General features: G+C 50.2%; 1 protein-coding gene across 1 annotated transcript; it reads left to right on the top strand.

Moving 5' to 3' along the window:
* The first annotated feature begins 3066 nt into the window (after positions 1-3066).
* On the top strand, positions 3067-14161 carry NXNL2 (nucleoredoxin like 2). The gene is made up of 3 exons (XM_017528482.2): positions 3067-3173; positions 3988-4325; positions 13583-14161. The coding sequence occupies exons 2-3, from the start codon at positions 4024-4026 to the stop codon at positions 13749-13751; spliced, it is 471 nt and encodes a 156-aa protein (XP_017383971.1). The 5' UTR covers positions 3067-3173; positions 3988-4023; the 3' UTR covers positions 13752-14161.
* The last annotated feature ends 4882 nt before the right edge of the window (positions 14162-19043 follow it).

The raw sequence follows: 19043 nt of genomic DNA, 5'->3' as shown, positions 1-19043 counted from the left end.
AGAGCAAGACTCCATCTCAAAAAGAAAAAAAAAAGAAAGAAAAATTCACCAGGCTGGGCAACATAGGGAGATCCCATCTCTACAAAAAATAAAATAAAATAAAATAAAATAAAATAAAATAAAATAAAATAAAATAAAATTAGCCATGCATAGTGGCACATGCCTGCAGCCCTAGGTACTCAGGGGGCTGAGGCAGGAGCATCCCTGGAGGCCTGGAATTCGAGGCTGCACTGCAGCCTGGGTAACACAGTGAGATTCAGTTTCTAAACAAAACAACAAAGACTGCAGCCACGGAACACTGAGCCCCAAGTGACTGCAGGGCCCCATGCCTCTGAGGGGCCGCATGCCTGGGAAGCCACCCTACCCTCGACATTGGCAGCAGGAAGTACCATCCATTCCTGGATGGAGATTGGGTGAGTTCCCCAGGAGGGCCGGCAGTATTTACATGAATGACTGTTGATTTTCTCAGGAGGGTGGCACCATCAACTAATTAGGAATGCTGTCTACTTTGGCTCATTGTGTGTTCAAGGATAAAACGACAAAATAGTCTGGATGATTTCTAGAGCTTAGCTGCATTTCATTCCTCTTATCTCTGAGTTTTAACATAAGTCAGGGGCCTCCTCATGCAAGATTTATGCTGCTCACAGCTCCTCTCAATTTTTTCCTCCGATTTGTCTATCCATTTTCCCCAGTTTTCCCAGAGGACAGTGAAGCGGGGCTCTGACAGCCTGCTTCACCTAACAGCGACAATCAATCCTCCCGCAGGGTTTCCACTAAGCCTTGGCTGCTAAGTACTTTTATGCACCGGAGCAGACAGGCTGTGTCGGCAGGCAAAGCACATCGGCCAATTTCCCTTCATTTAACTGCGAGACAGGGGGAGGCTCCGCCGGCAGGCGGCTCCTTAGGAAGCGCAAATCTCACCTTCCCCGACTCCTCTCACCGCTAATTAAAACTGCCCCCCTTGGGTGATGGCACGCCCCTGTAGTTCCAGCTACTCTGGAGGCTGAGGCAGGAGAATCGCTTGAACCCGGGAGGCGGAGGTTGCAGTGAGCCGAGATTGTGCCACTGCACTCCAGCCTGAGTGACAAAGCGAGATTCCGTCTTAAAAACAAAAACAAAACAACAACAGCCAACCAACCAAACAAAAAAAACCCCTGAGTGACTCGGTGGCTCACACCTGTAAACCCAGCACTTGGGAGGCCGAGGTGGGTGGGTTACCTTAAGTCAGGAGTTCGAGACCAACCTGGCCAACATGGTGAAACTCTGTCTCTACTAAAAATACAAAAATTAGGTGGGCGTGGTGGCGGGCGCCTGTAATTCCAGCTACTCAGGAGGCCAAGGCAGGAGAATCACTTGAGCCCGGGAGGCGAAGGTTGCAGTGAGCCGAGTTCGGGCCATTGCACACCAGCCTGGGCAACAAGAGTGAGACTCCTCTCAAACAAAACAAGACAAGAAAAACCTGCGCCCCTGCTCATGACTCTTCTCTTGGCATAGCACCTGCAAAATATCTTCCTTATTTTTTTGTTGTGTCCGTTAGAATGTAGGCTCCAGGCAGGCGCAGGTGCAGGATTTAGGGGATTCGGTGATCGCGACAGGAGTCCAAAGTCTGTGTGGGATCCAACCTGTCTTAGGAAAGACCTCTGTATCCTCCCCGGTTCCATAGCTGGGTTATGAAATTAACCGCCAACGGGCAGATGAACAGAGGAATGGGAATGCACATTTATTAATCTTTAATATTAACTGCATGGGGTCATTGCAGGAAAAAAGGTGAAAACCCCCAAACCAGTGAGCTTCGAGAGCTTATAAAACAGGAGAACTGGAAGTGGGTGTAGGCCACTTAGGGGAGAGGAACTGATTTTTAGGAAAGATGAATAGGTCTTTACGAATTTCTGACAAAGTTTGTCTAGGTGTGGTGTGGACTTCTGCTGTGATAAGAGTCCATTTTCCCTGTGTGACAAAACTCCAGGGAGGGAATTTAGGACAAGCCGATTTCTTTTGGATGCTCTGTCCTTAGACAGGTTAGAGGAGAAAGTCTCTCTGCATTTGCTGTTTTTCAAGTGCCTCTGGCTCAAAATAATCAATATACCAAAGCAGCACATTTTAGGATGGCATACTCTGGTTTCCTTCACTGTCTTTAAGCTTTTGATGTTTTGTTCATTATAAACTTTTTTTGCGTTCATTTAAAATTTTTAAGACATTGTATTAAAACATTATTTAAATTTTGACCCCAAGCGAGTGCCTCGTTCTCTCGCCTCTAGCCCGGGTCTGGCAGGAGTTGATTTTCTCACTGCCGAATTCCCGGAGCCCACAACAGTGCTCGTCACAAAATTAATACTCTTGGTTCTCCAAATAAAACATTCTGGCCGGGCGCGGTGGCTCAAGCCTGTAATCCCAGCACTTTGGGAGGCCGAGGCGGGTGGATCACGAGGTCAAGAGATCAAGACCATCCTGGTCAACACGGTGAAACCCCGTCTCTACTAAAAATACAAAAAATTAGCTGGGCATGGTGGCGCGTGCCTGTAATCCCAGCTACTCAGGAGGCTGAGGCAGGAGAATTGCCTGAACCCAGGAGGCGGAGGTTGCGGTGAGCCAAGATCGCGCCATTGCACTCCAGCCTGGGTAACAAGAGCGAAACTCCGTCTCAAATAAATAAATAAATAAATAATAAAAAAAATAAAACATTCCGTAAGCGCCGCCCCCAATTTCTTCCTGAACTCCAGGAACCCTCCCAGCCAGGACACAGGATGTCAGGGGCAAACACCCCGAACCAACTGAGCCCAGGTTCTCTACCGCCCCGCCCTTGTCCACTGTAAGCCCAACTGTCTTTCCCCTTCCTTGTCGCCCCATGCTCCCCGAGGCCCCTTCCAGGGTGCTGGGCCTCCGCTAGAGCTCCAAAGCAGGGTTCACATGTCCTGGGGAGATGGCTGCGGGACACCTACGGAGGGCCCGGCAGGGAGCGTGAGACTGGAAGAGAGCCCAGGAGGGAAGGACAGCGACGCGCGGTTTTCGGGGAGGAGCAGCGTGGGACGCTGAAGGGGCGCGCGAGGAGTGGGAGGAAGTGAAGGAGGGGGAAGAGCACGGTGTTGGGGACCCACAGAAGGCAGTAGGTGGGGCAGGACGGAGGGCACTGCGTCGGGAGAAAGTGGAGGGGCGCCGCAGAGAGAGCCGCGAGGGTAGAGCCCGGGGCCGGGAGGACGCGGCAGTGTGACTGGGGCTGCGGGGATGTGGGCGGGGAGCAGTGGGGATGTGGGAAGGGAGGAGTGGGGATGTGGGCGGGGTCACGGATGTGGGCGGGGCGTAGTAGGAGTGTGCGGGGGATGTGGGCCGGGCACAGCAGGTGGAGAGTGAGGAAATGTGGGGGGAGGGGGTCAGTGAAGGGAGAGTGCGGGAATGTGGGCGGGGGCAATGGGTGGGGAGTGCGGGGATGCGAGCGTGGGCCAGTGAAGGGAGACTGCAGGAGTGTGGGCGGGGTGCAGTGAGGGAGGCCGCGGGACCGTGGGCTAGGCGCATGGAGGGGGAGAGTTCGGGGATGCGAGCGGGGAGCCGTGGGGTAGAGTGAGGGGATGCGGGTAGGGCTCAGCGGGTAGAGAGAGTGGGGTTGAGGGCGGGGAGCAGTGAAGAAAGTGCAGGAGTGTAGGGGGGAGCAGTGAGGGGAGAGTGCGGGGGATGTGGGCGGGGACCGTGGGGTAGAGTGGGGGGGGTGTGTAGGCGGGGTGCAGTTGGGGGAGGGTGCAGAGACCTGAGGGCTTCAGGTTGCCCGGCCGGCTCAGCTCCTAGAGGCAGGTGCTGCGCTGTCGCCCAGACAGCTGGGGTCTCGGGTGTCTGAGTGTCCCACTGTCAGCGCGGACACCCCTGCTCCAGCCAGAGGCGAGGCCGGGGCCGAGGTCTGGGCGCAGCTGGGGCAGGTCTTGAGAGGTCCGACGGTGCGGACAGAGACCAGGCACCGCGGCGCTTGCCACCGCCCGCTGGTGATCATTTCTCCTGTAGGTGTCCTCTGGCCGCTGGTGGCCGCGCGCCCGCGCCATGGTTGACGTTCTGGGCGGGCGGCACCTGGTGACCTGTAAGGGCGCGGCGGTGGAGGCCGAGGTGGCGCTGCAGAACAAGGTGGTGGCGCTGTACTTCGCGGCGGCTCGGTGCGCGCCCAGCCGCGACTTCACGCCGCTGCTCTGCGACTTCTACACGGCGCTGGTGGCCGAGGCGCGGCGGCCCGCACCCTTCGAAGTGGTCTTCGTGTCTGCCGACGGCAGCGCCCGGGAGATGCTGGACTTCATGCGCGAGTTGCATGGCGCCTGGCTGGCGCTGCCCTTCCACGACCCCTACCGACAGTGAGTGGGCCCTTGAGGGCGGGGGCCACCCGGCGCGTCGCCCCCGTGTCCCGCCAGGCCTCCCTCTATACACTTGGGAGCTCTTTATGATGCCCCACCTCCCGCTTATTCCTCCCACCTCCCAGTCTCTAGGTTCACATCCCGACTCTGGTAAATCACACAGTCTTAGTTTCTCTAAGCCTCTCTTAGAGATCAGGGAGGGTCGAGACCAAATTAGAAAACCCAGGGCATCAGCACCCCCAGGAGGCTCGTGGAGCATGGGCGCGGGCCGTTTCTGCCTCGGGTCTGGAGCTCGGGGAATCTGCATTGCTAAGGAGCTCCCAGTGATGTTGATGCTGTGGGTTCCCGCGCTTGGCTCCGGGAACCACCTGCCCAGTCAGCCCTGGAATCCCAGCACCGCTGTATGGTCCTCCCAGTTAGTGGGCAGGAAGCACAGGGACACGATCCGGTGTCTGGATGCGGGGATAAAGGGTGACCGGCGAGGACATCAGCTCTGTGACAGGCACCCACAGAGCAGGCTGCCGCTGGTGTGCTTGGGGAGGGACGGGGTCCAGGGCTGACAGGAACCCAGGTGCTGGCCACCTTTGTGGTTTCATTTTTACTGACACTGATGGAATTTCATCACTAGAGAGACGTAAAACCCATTACTATAAACTTTATTACTCTAACTTTTGGAAAGGAGCGGGTAGGGATTGGCAGAGAAGGAGCCGACCGGGATTGATTGTTCTGTTTTTGGGGATGACCTCCTGTGGTCTCCTATGTGGTAAGAGTCCAGACTTAGGTTTAAAGCAGGCCTCCTCAAGTGTGTTGTGCCGGCCACCTGCTTCTAAGTACCAGTGTGAATTTCTGCATTTTGCTTTACAGAGGCCAGCCTCACATTTCATGGGATTATCATTAAGTTGTGGGATTACCCCCTAAGCTAATTATCATGAGATGACATTCCTTCTGGAAAATGAAAACTGGAAGCCAACTTTGGAAAGTTCTGTAGTTGAGTAATTAACTGGAAGAAATCTGATTGTTCTCCCAAGCACGACTTTTGGTGATTTGCAGTGAAAGAGGAGGCCCAGGCAGGGTGCCACCCAGCCTTGGTGGGGGAGGGGTTAGTGACCTGCTTCTGGGAGCTTCACTCACACTGGGACTCTGAAAGTCCCATTGATAATGAATCTTAAAGACAGGTGGTTCACTTTGCAAAAGGATTTCTTATAGAATCACTTCCAGTGGTGCTTTTAAAAATAAGATTGGACTTGCTTAATACTCAAGTTATTTGTAAGCTTTTGAAAGAACACAGGGTTGAAATCGAGAGGCGATGGCAGCGTTATTATAATAATTGGGCACAGAGCTCTGGCCCAGCTCTGGGATTTACTTGCTAGGTGATGGTAGGCAAGGTATTTTATTGCTCAGCATATGATACATCACGTGGTTGTTGTCAGGGCTGAGCTGATCAGAAAAGAGCTCATACGTCCCCTGGTTATGTCCCAGCTCTCTAATCTATTGCTCCGTTTTACAGATGTGCCATTGAGGCATAGAGTTGAGTTCTCCTGGCTCTGGACACCCTCTTTCTGCCTTGCCCTACTTGGTCTCTGAGGGGGCGGTGAGCCTTGGCCCCCAGGAGCACACAGACTGGCCTGAGGAGGTCATTGCTTGGGGCCCTGCAGACCTCTCTTCTGTTTCTGATGCTCCGGCCATGCCTGTGAGCTCCAGTTTGAGGCAGTGAGCTGCCTGACGTGGGTCAGCAGTGCACTCCTATCTTCTCAGCCTGGCTGGCCTGGGAGAGAATTTTCTTTTTGTAAACTTAGCTGTTTGTCTCTACCCCTTTCCACACGGAACTTCCTTCACCCCGTGGTTGTCACGTGTAAGCTAGGAAGTGGGATGTTCTGTGGGAATTGTCGGAGCTACATCCTAAATTCTGCTTATCCTATCCTGGATTTGTGAAATCAGATCATGAGCAAAAAGGAAATAACCACAGCCAGGAAGAACCAAAAAATGTACAAAGCCTTCGTGGGCACTTGGGAAGTTGCTAATGTGCGCAGAACACAATACTTTCTGGTTGGTGCTGTGGAGAGGTGGAGCCCAGGATAGTGGCATTATGGGAGCTCCACTTGGCAGGTGCGGGGTAATGGGGCCTCGTGCTTTCAGTCCTCAGAGGCCCGAGCTCATCACCCTCCCTCCACTAAATTTCTGGTAAATCAGCTGAGTCAAGGGAGAAGAAAAACAGCTGCTTCCAAAGAGATCACAGAGTGGCACCCTTGGGGGTTACTGTTGGCATGGCTGGAGGCAGAGGACAGCTGCAGATGTACCTGCAGGGAGAGGAGGCCTGGGGCCCTCCCTTGTCCTCCAAGCTGTGCAGAGCTGAGCTTTCCAGTGTACCCTGCACCATACGCTCAACACAGCAGTGCGGACTGCCCTCAGCCCCCAGAGAGGCAGCTATTTACTAACGCCCCTGAAACTAAAGAATTGGGTGTGTGGCCGCGGCTGGCAGTTCCCTAAGTGCCCAGTGCAGCTGGGCTGAGAGGAGGTGCCAAGCCTTAATGTGGGGACAGCTTTGGTGACACACACCAGCACGCTCTGGAGGTGTGTTTTCAGGGTGAGGTTCCATCCTGCCCTGTCTTCCTTCCCTGCATTAGTGGGTTTATGAGTAAAACTCATTATCTGTCCAGGAATGAAGTAACAAGTTCTTGATTCTCCAGCAGGAATTCCCATGACATGCTGCTCTTCACAAAAGACATGATCAGTGGTGATCTTATATGATTTTATTAATAGCTCTCATCCCTACTTGGCCTCCAGAACTTTGGCAGACCCCAAAAAGCACTGGAGGAGGTTGTCCCCTCCTCCTGCCTGCTCAGCTCTTAACACTGCCTTCTGGCCATGGCTGGTGTTGCAGTCCCTCAACTTCCAGGCCCGACAAGTTTAGATCTGATGGAAAAGGAAATCTGGCTAGGGCTTCATTTCTTGCGTAGGGAATGGCTCAGTGGGAGAAGATCAGTGCTTGTGCCAATAATTCCTGACTTTACCTTTCCAGCCCTTGACTCTCTCCAGCTCTGTGTTCCCACTGCTTCCTGGGTCCTCAGGGCTCAACATAACCACTGAATCCACTGATTTTGCAGCTCCCAGGTCCTTCCCTTTCTGATCATTGCTGTTTCCTTCACTCAGGTGCTGGAGCTTTAGAATATTCCCCTAAGTGTTCTGCAGGGCCTCGGTGTTCCCCTCTAATTGACTCTTGGTTCAAAGACCGATCTGGTTTAGCCATGCCTTGTACCAGCTCTCCGAGGGTTTCCTGAGTTTCCATTGCCCACAGGATGGAGCCAGACATGGCTGAGTGCCTGGCATCCTCGGGGAGTATGTTTGGTGGGTGGTTGGAGCAAGTGAGCAAAAGACAGTGCAGCAGAGAGATTTGCTTGGCTGCAGCCTGCTCCTGGCTGAGATGACAGAGACTGGAGTCAGGAGTTGCCATGGCAACACAGAAGCGTGGTTATGCCAGCAACAAGGATGTGGCTGTGTTAGCTGAAGGCAGGGACTAACGTTGGTTGCAACCGTGCTGAGGACAAGGAGGAACTGTGCTCTTGGATTTTTCCCAAATGCTTGAAGTCCTGAGTTATCACCATGATAACGTTCTCTCCTCCAAAAGCAAGTTATCTTCCCTACGGAAGCAGCTCAGGGCCCAGAGGGGATCGAGATGATATTAGTGAAAAAGTGTGGTTCTTCCTCTCCTGTGCAGCTCCAAGGTTACATTTGTCCCCAGGCAGAGGCTGCCAGCATGGAGATTTGAGGTACTGAGTGTCTCTTTGAATATCAGTGAAATGACCACCTGGCCTCCTCATTCCTCAAAGCCCAGCCTGCCCTGCATCCCCCTGACTGTCAGAGCTTGATTTAATATTGCAAGTGATTAAAACAACAACGATGACAACAACTCAAAGAGCTTAAACAGTGAAGTTTATGGGCTGGCTTTAATGAAACACCCATCAGCCAGGAGATGGTCTCAAGGGAAAGCTGCAGGCTGCTGAAGATTCAGCTTTGTGGCTTGCCTTCTGCATGTCATTCCCTTGCTCAGGCTGCCGGCAGTGGCTGCCTGGCAAATCCTGTGTCTCCTCATGGTGGCAGAATGGCTGCTATATCTCAGACTGCACATTCCCATACCTTTCTCTTTCCCAGCACACAGCCAGCTGCTGCACCAAGCCTCATGGATTCTGATTCTGCTAGTTCTCCATTTCTGTATTAGTAGGTGTAGCCAGGGGCCACCAGATAGATATGCTGACTGAGCAGCTGGCCCAGGTGGAATTGTAGATGGGTCTTTCCCACCCAGTAAGGACATCTGGTATTTATCAAGTACTTATTATGTGCCAAGACTCATTCTTCGTTAAGCTGTTTATTTAATCCTGACAACTACAGGCGGTGGGTTCTGTTATTCCCCTGGTGTAGATGAGGAATCCGAGGTGCAGGGGGTTAACTAGCTTGCCCACGACACACAGCTAGTTCCTGCCAGAACTGGAGGAGACATGATTTCCCAAGGAGGGTCACAGATGCTGAGCAGCAAACCACAGGCCTGTAGTCCCCGTGCTGTCAGGGGCACCCTGCCCAGCCTCCCCTCCACCTGCTCTCTCCTCCCTCCTCCCAGTTGGTGCAGGGAATGCAGAAAGCCCTGGGAGACTGCTGCGGGGTCAGCCAACTTGAGCGAGCGTGAACCACCGGATCTCAGGCACCACCCCAGTGTCAGGGGCAGGGAGACTGCATTTCTGATGAGTTCCCCGGTGATGTTTCTGGGACATTGTTTCTCTCACACTGTTCCTGACAGTGCTGATAAAAGGCTGGTTCATGGACTCACATCAGATGGGAATCTGTTAGGAGTGCACGTGCTGCCCGAGCTGAGGGTGCAGGAACCTGTAGGTGAGATGCTGCTGTTGCTGGCATCCCAACCCCTTCACGGCCCACCAGCGGCCCTCCAGGAGTCCTCACGGGCCCCAGTCAGATGGTCTGCTTCCCTTTATGAAAGTGACGCGTGCTGCCCTGCTCTGTCCCACTGCCCAAAGTACAGATGCCGAAATAACCCATTTGCCAAAACTTCTGGATAAAGAGCTTAAATCAGGCTGCTGGCCATTTTGCTGCAGTCTTTATGCATAGAGCTACTTGGTTGTTTCTCTTTTCTTCATTTTTTTTTTTTGGAGATGAGTTTCACTCTTGTTGCCCAGGCTGGAGAGCAATGGCGCCGTCTCAACTCACTGCGACCTCTCCTTCCTGCGTTGAGGCGGTTCTCCTGCCTCAGCCTCCTGAGTAGCTGGGATTACAGGCTCCCACCATCACGCCCAGCTAATTTTTGTATTTTTAGTAGAGACAGGGTTTCACCATGTTGGCCAGGCTGGTCTCGATCTCCTGACCTCAGGTGATCCACCCATCTCAGCCTCCCAAAGTATCGGGGTTACAGGTGTGAGCCACCGCGCCCGGCCACACATTTTTGTTTTATGCCTCTGAAGCTCATTGCTTAGGCAGTCAGATTTTAGGTGTTGTGCAGGATTCTTAAGATTCGAGAGAGGGACATGTCTGCCACATCTTTCAGGCCCACTGCCGTGGTTCATAGACCTTTGAAGGCTCTGTCCAGCTGAGTTCCACACGAGCCTCCCCTGTTCTGGGCACTCACGGCTGTTTGTGATAGAGTTGGTGTCCCCTAAACCTGCAGTTTGACACGAATTTGCATCTGCTTGGCGTTTGAGGTTTTACTTTGTCAGTTCGGCGAATGTAGTTTTGGCAGAGAGGTCTCTGCCTTGTCTTTTTTTTCGCTCTGCCTGATGGGTTTTAGAGAATCGTTGACATGTTTATTTTTCCCATCTTTCCTTTCCCTCCTCAGGTGAGTCATTGGACCCCATGGGGAGCAGGTCCATAGCTGCCTCGGTGTGCCCTGGTTCCTTGAAGAACAGGGCTGCCCTGGCAGGAGTCATATATTCCCAGAAAGGCCACAGCCCTCCCACCAGTGTCCCCTCAAGGAGGTTCAGTCCACACTGGATCTGTACAATGACCAGACTTGCCTGATTTTAGGCATTCTTGTGCCTTCTCTCTTTTTCCTTGCTGAATCTCCATAGATTATTTTTTTTAGAGATAGGGTCTTACACTGTTGCCCAGGCTGGAGTGCGGTCGTGTGATCACAGCTCCCTGCAACCTTGAACTCCTGGGTTCAAGTGGATCCTCTTGCCTCAGCCTCCCGAGTAGCTGGGACTGCAGGTGCATGCAACCACACCTAATTAATTTTTTAAATTTTTTGTGGAGACAGGGTCTTGTCATGTCACCCAGGTAGGTCTTGAACTCCTTGGCTCAAGTGATCCTCTCATCTTGACCTCCCAAAGTGCTGGTTTTACAGGCTTGAGCCACTATGCCCAGGCTTGGTAGAGATTTGTTTCACATTTTCGTGTTTCTTAAGAACCAGACTGGGTTTTATTGCTTACCCCATGTTGGTTTTTGCTGGTTCATTTTCTATTTTGCTAATTTCTGTTCTCAGTCTTATTCTGCCTTCTTTCTACTTTCTTCGTGTTTGTGCTGTGATTATTTTTCTAGCTTCTTGAATTAGATCCATAAGTCATCTATCTACAAGTTTTGGATAAGCGTGTTTAAGGCTACAGCTTCCTAAGTGTGTTTAATTGTGTTTACAGCTTGGGATTTGTAGTATATTCCATATTGTTCTTTAAATATTTTGTCATCTGCATTGCTGTTTCTCATATAACATATAGTTTTAAAACTCATTCTTAAAAATGATTTCTTATTGGCTTCCAATTCCATTACCTTTGGTCTGATTAAGTGATCTGTATATTATTGAGTACTTAAAATTCATTAAGACTTTCTTCTTGACTGAGAACATGATTGATTTTGTTGCTGTTTTATAGATGTTTGGAAACAAAGCATACTCTCTCCCTGTTGAGTGTAGGGGACCCTGTATTTTCTCCTGTTTGGGTGATGATGTGTCTTTGACCTGGATGTCAGAAAGTGGCAGGAAGACCTTGATGGACATATCAAAGGGGAGATTTGGTAACAGTAGGGTCTCAAATGGGTTATTCCTTCCACTCAGGTTCACGATCCTCACAATCCTGAGGGTGACAGATTGAGGAAATCTGATTATTGCCACTGTGAGGCCCTCATGACCTGGTTGTGGTGAAGAAGAAGGGGATTTCATTTGGCTGCCCTGTCTTGAGAGAGTAATCCCAGTGAAGGTTACAAGAATTGCAAAACCAAGGTGTGCGACCCCGGCTGTGGGACCCCAACCCACGGAGGCAGGCGCTCAATAGACTCGAGGCAGGACGCGTGGTGACCGGTACCGACTTTATTGGGATCTCCGGGCGACTCAAGCGGGAAGGGAGAAATCGCACGCGCTTTCTTTGTTCGGTCGACTTTATAGGGACAGAGGGCCTGGGGCGGTAGGAGAGCTGACCTGGTGGGTAGTAATTGGCTAGGTTGGTTGCTGGGCAGGAAGCCTGCCGGGCGGGAGCTTGTGGGACAGGAGGTTACAGGAGAGCTGGTGGGGCAGATGGTGACTGGTTCAGTGGGCCGCTGGGTGGGAAGGTTGCTGGTCTTGGGTCCGGCCAGGATAGAGTGAGATAAGGGACCCTCCCTGTGGGGGAGGAAGGGCCTTCNACCCACGGAGGCAGGCGCTCAATAGACTCGAGGCAGGACGCGTGGTGACCGGTACCGACTTTATTGGGATCTCCGGGCGACTCAAGCGGGAAGGGAGAAATCGCACGCGCTTTCTTTGTTCGGTCGACTTTATAGGGACAGAGGGCCTGGGGCGGTAGGAGAGCTGACCTGGTGGGTAGTAATTGGCTAGGTTGGTTGCTGGGCAGGAAGCCTGCCGGGCGGGAGCTTGTGGGACGGGAGGTTACAGGAGAGCTGGTGGGGCGGATGGTGATTGGTTCAGTGGGCCGCTGGGCGGGAAGGTTGCTGGTCTTGGGTCGGGCCAGGATAGAGTGAGATAAGGGACCCTCCCTGTGGGGGAGGAAGGGCCTTCCTTATCGGGAATTAGGCCCTTTCCACATGGCTGGGGAACGGGGCCAAAAGTCCTCTACCAGACACAAGGAGGCAGATCCTTCTTTCCCTAAACAAATACAAATTATTTTGTAAAAAGACCACTCATCAGGTTACAGATGCTGTAAATGTCAGTGATGTAAAATGAGGCTAAGAAACCTCTCATCATTATAACGGCAATTGACGCATCATTGAATTTGTAGGGTGGAAAGTCAAATGAGGCTCTAGATGTATTTAAAACTCATGGAATTTTAACTTTTTTTTTCTTAGAAATAGGGTCTGTTGCCCAGGCTGGAATGTAGTGGCGCTAACGAGGCTCTCTGCAGCCTCGACCTCCTGGGCTCCAGCGATCTTCCCACCTCAGCCTTCAGGGTAGCTGGGACTATAGTTCGCACCACCACATCCAGTTCATTTTTTAACTTTTGTAGAGATGGTGTTGCCCAGGATGGTCTTGAACTCCTGGGCTTAAGCAATCCTCCCACCTCGGTCTCTCGAAGCACTGGGATTACAGGTGTGAGCACCCACACCTGGCTGGAATTTTAACTTTTACCATTATATGTACCTGATATTTTTTAACCATTTGAGATGTAGAGGACATAAAAAATTATTGGGTTTATTTGCGAGTTTAGATCTACTGTATCCAATCTGGTAGCCGCTAGCCACTTGTGACTCCTTACATTTAAATTAAAAGATAATTAAAATGAAAACTTCAGTTCCTCAGGCACATTAACCACATTCTGAGCTCTCCCAGCCACAGGTGGCTGGTGACTGTGGGACTGGGTAGCACAAATAGGGAGAGTTCACTGCTGTAGGCAGCTCTCTGGGGCAGAGCTGGGTTAGAAACAAGGCCGGGCGTAGTGGCTCACGCATGTAATCCCAGCACTTTGGGAGGTCGAGGTAGGTGGATCACTTGAGACCAGTAGTTCAAGACCAGTCTGGCCAACTAAGAGGCTGAGACAGGAGAACCTGGGAGGCGGAGGTTGCAGTGAACTGAGATGGCACCATTGCACTCCAGCCTGGGCGACAGGAGTAAAACTCTGTCTCAAAAACAAAACAAAACAAAAAAAAATAAAAAGAAAAGAAATGGTAGCACCAAGAAGAAAGGAACCCGCACTCCAGCCGGAGGGTGAGCAGGGGCAGGCGGAGTGGGGCACCTGGTGGCTTCCTCCAAGTTGGCATACCTCAGGCCGGAGGGAGGGGGCCTGTCCCTTCAGATGTGCATGCGGAAGTGCTAACTTCGGTACCACTCTTCTCTCCTGCAGTGAGCTGAGGAAGAGGTACAACGTCACGGCCATCCCCAAACTTGTGATTGTGAAACAAAATGGGGAGGTCATCACCAACCAAGGGCGGAAGCAGATCCGGGAGCGCGGGCTGACCTGCTTGCAGAACTGGCTGGAGGCGGCCGACGTCTTCCAGAATTTCTCCGCTTGAAGTGGGAGGGACCTCAGAGGGCCAGGACAGGTCCTGTTTCTCTACCGCAGATGCTGGGCAAAGAGGAGCATGTTGGGTTCCTTCCTCTGCTGGTGTGATTCCATTGTATTTCAGAGCAGAAGCACTAAACTGTGGTAGACGGCAGCCATTGCTCAGGAAATAATGCACTCCCTATTTTGTTCATGCAGCTTGTTTGTATTATCGTATTTTTGCTACTCTTTGCATATCTTTATCCATCTGTGCTTAAGAAAGAATCCTCATATATTCATACTGAGCTGTTGGAAATCTATGCAATTCTTCAGGTCACATAATATATTTATTGATAACATTTTCTGGTGATCTGTTTATTTTAATGATATACTTTCATAACTATCTTAATAAAATTTGCAAGCGGTGTGCTTTAATAAACAGGCCTATTTCCTTCTTTCTCATTCCAGTCCAAGTGCCAGTAGGAAGAAAAGGAGCCTCTTGACAAATAGCATGCTTAAATACGTTTTATTTGTCACAGGTGGTAGTTTTTAATTATGTGTCATCTTGGAATATCCTTTTTCTCTTTGTTTTCTTTACACTTATTTGTAATAGCATTGCAATATCCTAGAAAGCAATGAAATTTTCAAGGGTGTGCTTTCATCTTCAAGATCAAACCTCAGTGTTATCTGAAAGTTAATAATCCATTGACGTAAACAGAAAGCCCATTCACAGTCTTCGTTAATGGTGGGAAAGCCATCAGTAGTTCAGATTACTGTCCCAGCCTCCCTTGTGGCCTCTTGCTGGTAGTTCTTCCCTGTTTCTTTCCAGCCTCATTCTGATCTGATCAGCTGGAACTGTGGAAATCTCTAGCCAAGTCCTCACCTATAGATCTGGTCGGCTTGCTGGGTTCCTCAGCTGGGAATCTGGAGCAAAGCTGACACCAATAGGGCCAGAAATAGCAGAGTAGAGAAGCCCAGTGTGTGGTACTCGGTGCACTCGTGCCACTGAGATATAAGCTGTGGATTAATTAGTCCCTTCAATCTCCCCCATCCTCTGTGCTGTCAGTTAACTTCCCTCCCCTGAACACTGAGACCCAGCCTCCTGGGGGCCCTGAAGGTTGACTAAGGATGCATTTAAGCTAACCTGATTGTTATTTACGCCCCAAGTAAGTCAAATAGGAATGCAGTTTTCTTCCAAAACTCAGAGATGGCATATTTATTTAATTATGGTATTTTCAATCACACATTCTTGGGAACTGGGTGGACATCTCTTGCATGTAGAGTGCCCATAAAATGTGTGCTCATGCATGCATGTGTGTGTGTGCGTGTGTCTGTGTCTGTGTGAGAATCACAACCACAGACTTTTAAAAGGTAGAGAAACAGCCTTCCTGGTAAACATGCTTGTAATTGCCAAGAGCTGTTGTTGGTGTTTGTGGGCTGGAAAATCTTGCTTTGGGATGATTGGAGGGAGAGGCAGGGTCTATCTACCTCAGCTGGGCTGGCCTTGTAGGACACGGGCCTTCATCACCCAGGGGTGGGAGGGTGATGTGTCCTTTGAAACATTATTGCTCCCTGAAGACACATTTTTTTTTTTTTGAGATGGCGCCTTACTCTGTCGCCCAGGCTAGAGTGCAGTGGCACCATCTTGGCTCACTGCAACCTCTGCCTCCTGGGTTCAAGTGATTCTCCTGCCTCAGCCTGCCAGGTAGCTGGTTCACAGATGGCACCTGCTCACTGTGTCCTCATGTATTGGAAGGGGTGACAGCCTCTTTTAGGAAGACACTACTCCGATTTATGAGGGCTCCACTCCACCCTCCTGACCTAATCACCTCCCAAAGGCCTCACTTCCTAACACCACCATTGCCTGGGGGTTAGGACTTCAACACATAAATTACATGGGACAGAAACATTCAGACCATGGCAAGTACACAGAAAAAAATACACACACATAGCAAACAGCCAGATAAGATAATTCTTAAACAAAAATGCAGGAGAGAAGGATAATCCAGTTTACCAATAGCTCAACAGTTCTGGATATCTGGCAAAGTGGAGGTGATTAAAACAGAGACTCTTTTCAATCCAAATTATACCAGATCTTGCAAGAGCTCAGTCCCTGTTGCAAGGACAGTACCAAGAGGACGGCACTAGACCCCTCATGAGAAATCCACCCCCGTGATCCAATCGCCACCTACCAACCCCACCTCCAACACTGGGAGTTACAATTCGACATGAGATTTGGGAGGGGACACACATCCAAACTACATCAGTTACCAAGCTGAACCTTGGTCTGCCCGCCCAGCACAGCAAAGCTAAACACTGACATTGTGATTGCAGTGAAAGCGGGGAATTTATTGCAGGGTGCCAACGAGAATTAGGCAGCTAGGGCTTAAGACCCAAACTTGAGGGCTTATGTATAAAAACCCAAACTTAAGGGTTTTTAAAGGTGGGAGGCAGAGGTTATGTGTAAAGTCATAAATGAATTCATGGAAGGTGTACATTGGTTTGGCCTGAAAAGGTGGGACATTTTGAAGTGAGGAAGCTCATAGTCATAGGTAGATTCAAAGATTTTCCGATTTGTGATTGGTTAAGCTTTGTCTAAAAACTTGGGTTCAGTAGAAAGGAATGTTGAGCTCTGACCTGTGGGTATGCCTTCCTCCAGGCCCCTTAGGAAGAAATTTAGAATAGAGAACGGTGGTCACACTTCGGTTCTCAATTCTCTCTTATCTGAGGTCTGCATGCCAGTAGATGATATTTTCCATGTGGCATGGTCCAGGTTTCTGAAAAGCAACTCAAGAACATTGTTAAGGTGTAATGTTTAGTTTCTGTAGGGAGCCAAACATTCTGTGGCTCTGACTTCCTTGGCTATTATGTGAGGCTCTTGTCAGCTTCTTATTTACTAGGTTGCCTATTTACTTCTCAAGGCTAGGTAGGTACCTGGAATTTCCCTTAAAGAAACTCAAGGCTGGGTGCAGTGGCTCACATCTTGTAATCCTAGCACTTTGGGAGGCCGAGGTGGGAAGATCACGAGGTCAGGAGTTTGAGACCAGCCTGACCAACATGGTGAAATCTCTATTAAAAATACAAAAATTAGCCTGGTGTGGTGGCGTGCACCTGTAATCCCAGCTACTCAGGAGGCTGAGGCAGGAGAATCACTTGCAGTGAGCTGGGATTGCACCATTGCACTCCAGCCTGGGTGACAGAGTGAGACTGTGTCTCGGGGGGCGGGGGGGGGGAAGAAACTCAAGATGTTCCTTTATTTCCATGCTTGTGGGGGCTGTCAGCCTCTAAGAGGGGTCCCTGCTGCAGCTCAGGTGTGGTCTATTCTCTCTTGGAACTGGTCAGATGTTCTCCTTGCCTGTGGTTATATACTTTCATGATGCTTTTGCGAGCCTCTATTTTTACCCAGTGCCTGTTGGCCGTTGTGAGCTGCTCAATCTGGAAACATACTAGTTTACTTCCAGGAAATGTTTCAGAATTATTCTTCTTAATTTTCTGTCTTCTGTTTGTTGGTGTTTGTCTTTCTGTAATTCCTAGTATTTGAATTTTGGACTTTCTAGATTGGACCTCTAACATCCTTATATTTTTCTCTTCTGTCTGTCATTCTCTTTTTATTTTTATTCTACTTTTGAGAGATTTCCCTAAGTGTATCTCCTAGACCTTTATCTGCTATCATGATTTTAAAACGTATAAAGAATTCTTTGTTGTCGGAGTCAGTTTCTCTCTCTTTTCTCTCCCCCTTTCCTGTCCTCCCTCTTTCTTTCATAGCATTCTGTTCTAGTTCCATGAAAGAAATATCTCCTCATGCCTCTCTAAGGATATTAACCATATATATATTTTTTGAAACAGAGTTTTGGTCTTGTTGCCCAGTGGGGAGCGCAAAGGCATAATCTCAGCTCATTGCAACTGTGACATGGTAAAAGCCCCATAAAACTGCATACCTCAACCATACCTGGCTTTCTGTGGAAACTGCTCTATATAACCCAAATGTGATTAAGTAATTAAGGACTGTGATTTCCACCCTACCCAGACAATGTGTAAACAAATGCTAATCTTGACTTTTGTGAACACTTAAGTAACAATCAGAATGTCAAAAGTCCCCTGGCCCTCAGAATGTCCGGAGCCCCTCACCCTCATCCCTGCCCGGGGAGTGATTTACAGAATCCACTAGCCCTCAGAATGTCTGAAGCCCCTCAACCCCACCCCCGCCCCTCACCCTCACTCCCGAGGTGGTTTTATGGGTACGAAAGGTCTTGACACCCTCCTTTCGGGGCCACGGGTTGGAGAGATGCGAGTCCTCGTGGCCGTTGGCAATGAAGACCCTGTAATTTGGCATACTTTTGTCTTGGTGTTGACTTTCTCTGCTCGGGCCAGTACAACACAACCTCCACCTCACAGGTTCAAGTGATTCTCCTGCCTCAGCCTCTGAATAGCTGGGATTACAATCATGTGTCACCATGCCTGGCTAATTTTGTATTTTTAGTAGAGACGGGATTTTTCCATGTTGGCCAGGCTGTTGTAACCAAGCAAGTCAGAAGGAAAGTGTCACCCTCTGGGTTCCAAATTAAGAGTCCTTTATTTGCCAGTGACCGAGAGATGGCTAACACTCAAAATTCTCTCCGAGGAAGGGGTTTAATTTCCCTTTATATCTTGATTTAGGTAGGGGAGGGGGAGCCTAGCTGAAGTAGAATTTTACAGAAGCAGAAAGAGCAAGTTAGTAGGAAGCATTAAGGGGGGTAGCAGTGGGAACTTTCCATACAATCACTAAGGGAGTGTCCAGGTACTTTCTCCACAATAATCAAAGGGGAGTTTTTCACAATGGCAGGTGGGCTTGACACACAGGATTTGTTTACAATGGTTACAGGTGCTAAGAACAGCTTGCTTCAAATCTCAGTGCTTCACGGCTCTGAGTACAGCATGACCCAGTTGTGAACCTGAGGGGCCTCAGCAGGGAGGGAGAGACCAGAGAGAGCTTGTCAGGTTTGCAGCTAAGATGGAGTCAGTTAAGCTAATGCAAGTTAGGTTATTATAAGGCTGGTCTTGAACTCCTGACCTCAGGCGATCTGCCTGCCTCGGCCTCCCAAAGTGCTGGGATTACAGGCGTGAACCACCGCACCCAGCTCATATTTTTTAAATGTCTTCTTTATGCACAGCTTCTGTTCACCCCAAGTAGCTTCCTCTTCCCCTGTTGCTTCTTGCTCCTGTTTATTTTGGGAGGGACTTAGCAGAACATCAGAGGGGCTTGGTAACTCTGAGCTCCCCTGTAGAGTGATCCTGCTGGGGCCATTCTGTCAGCAAGACTGCTCTTTCTGGCTTGCCACATTTA

This window comes from Cebus imitator, unplaced genomic scaffold (genome assembly GCF_001604975.1).
Source record: "Cebus imitator isolate Cc_AM_T3 unplaced genomic scaffold, Cebus_imitator-1.0 Scaffold53, whole genome shotgun sequence".
Taxonomy (NCBI): Eukaryota; Metazoa; Chordata; class Mammalia; order Primates; family Cebidae; genus Cebus; species Cebus imitator.
Note: the sequence above shows the minus strand (reverse complement) of the source record. Positions and strands in the feature narration are given on the sequence as shown.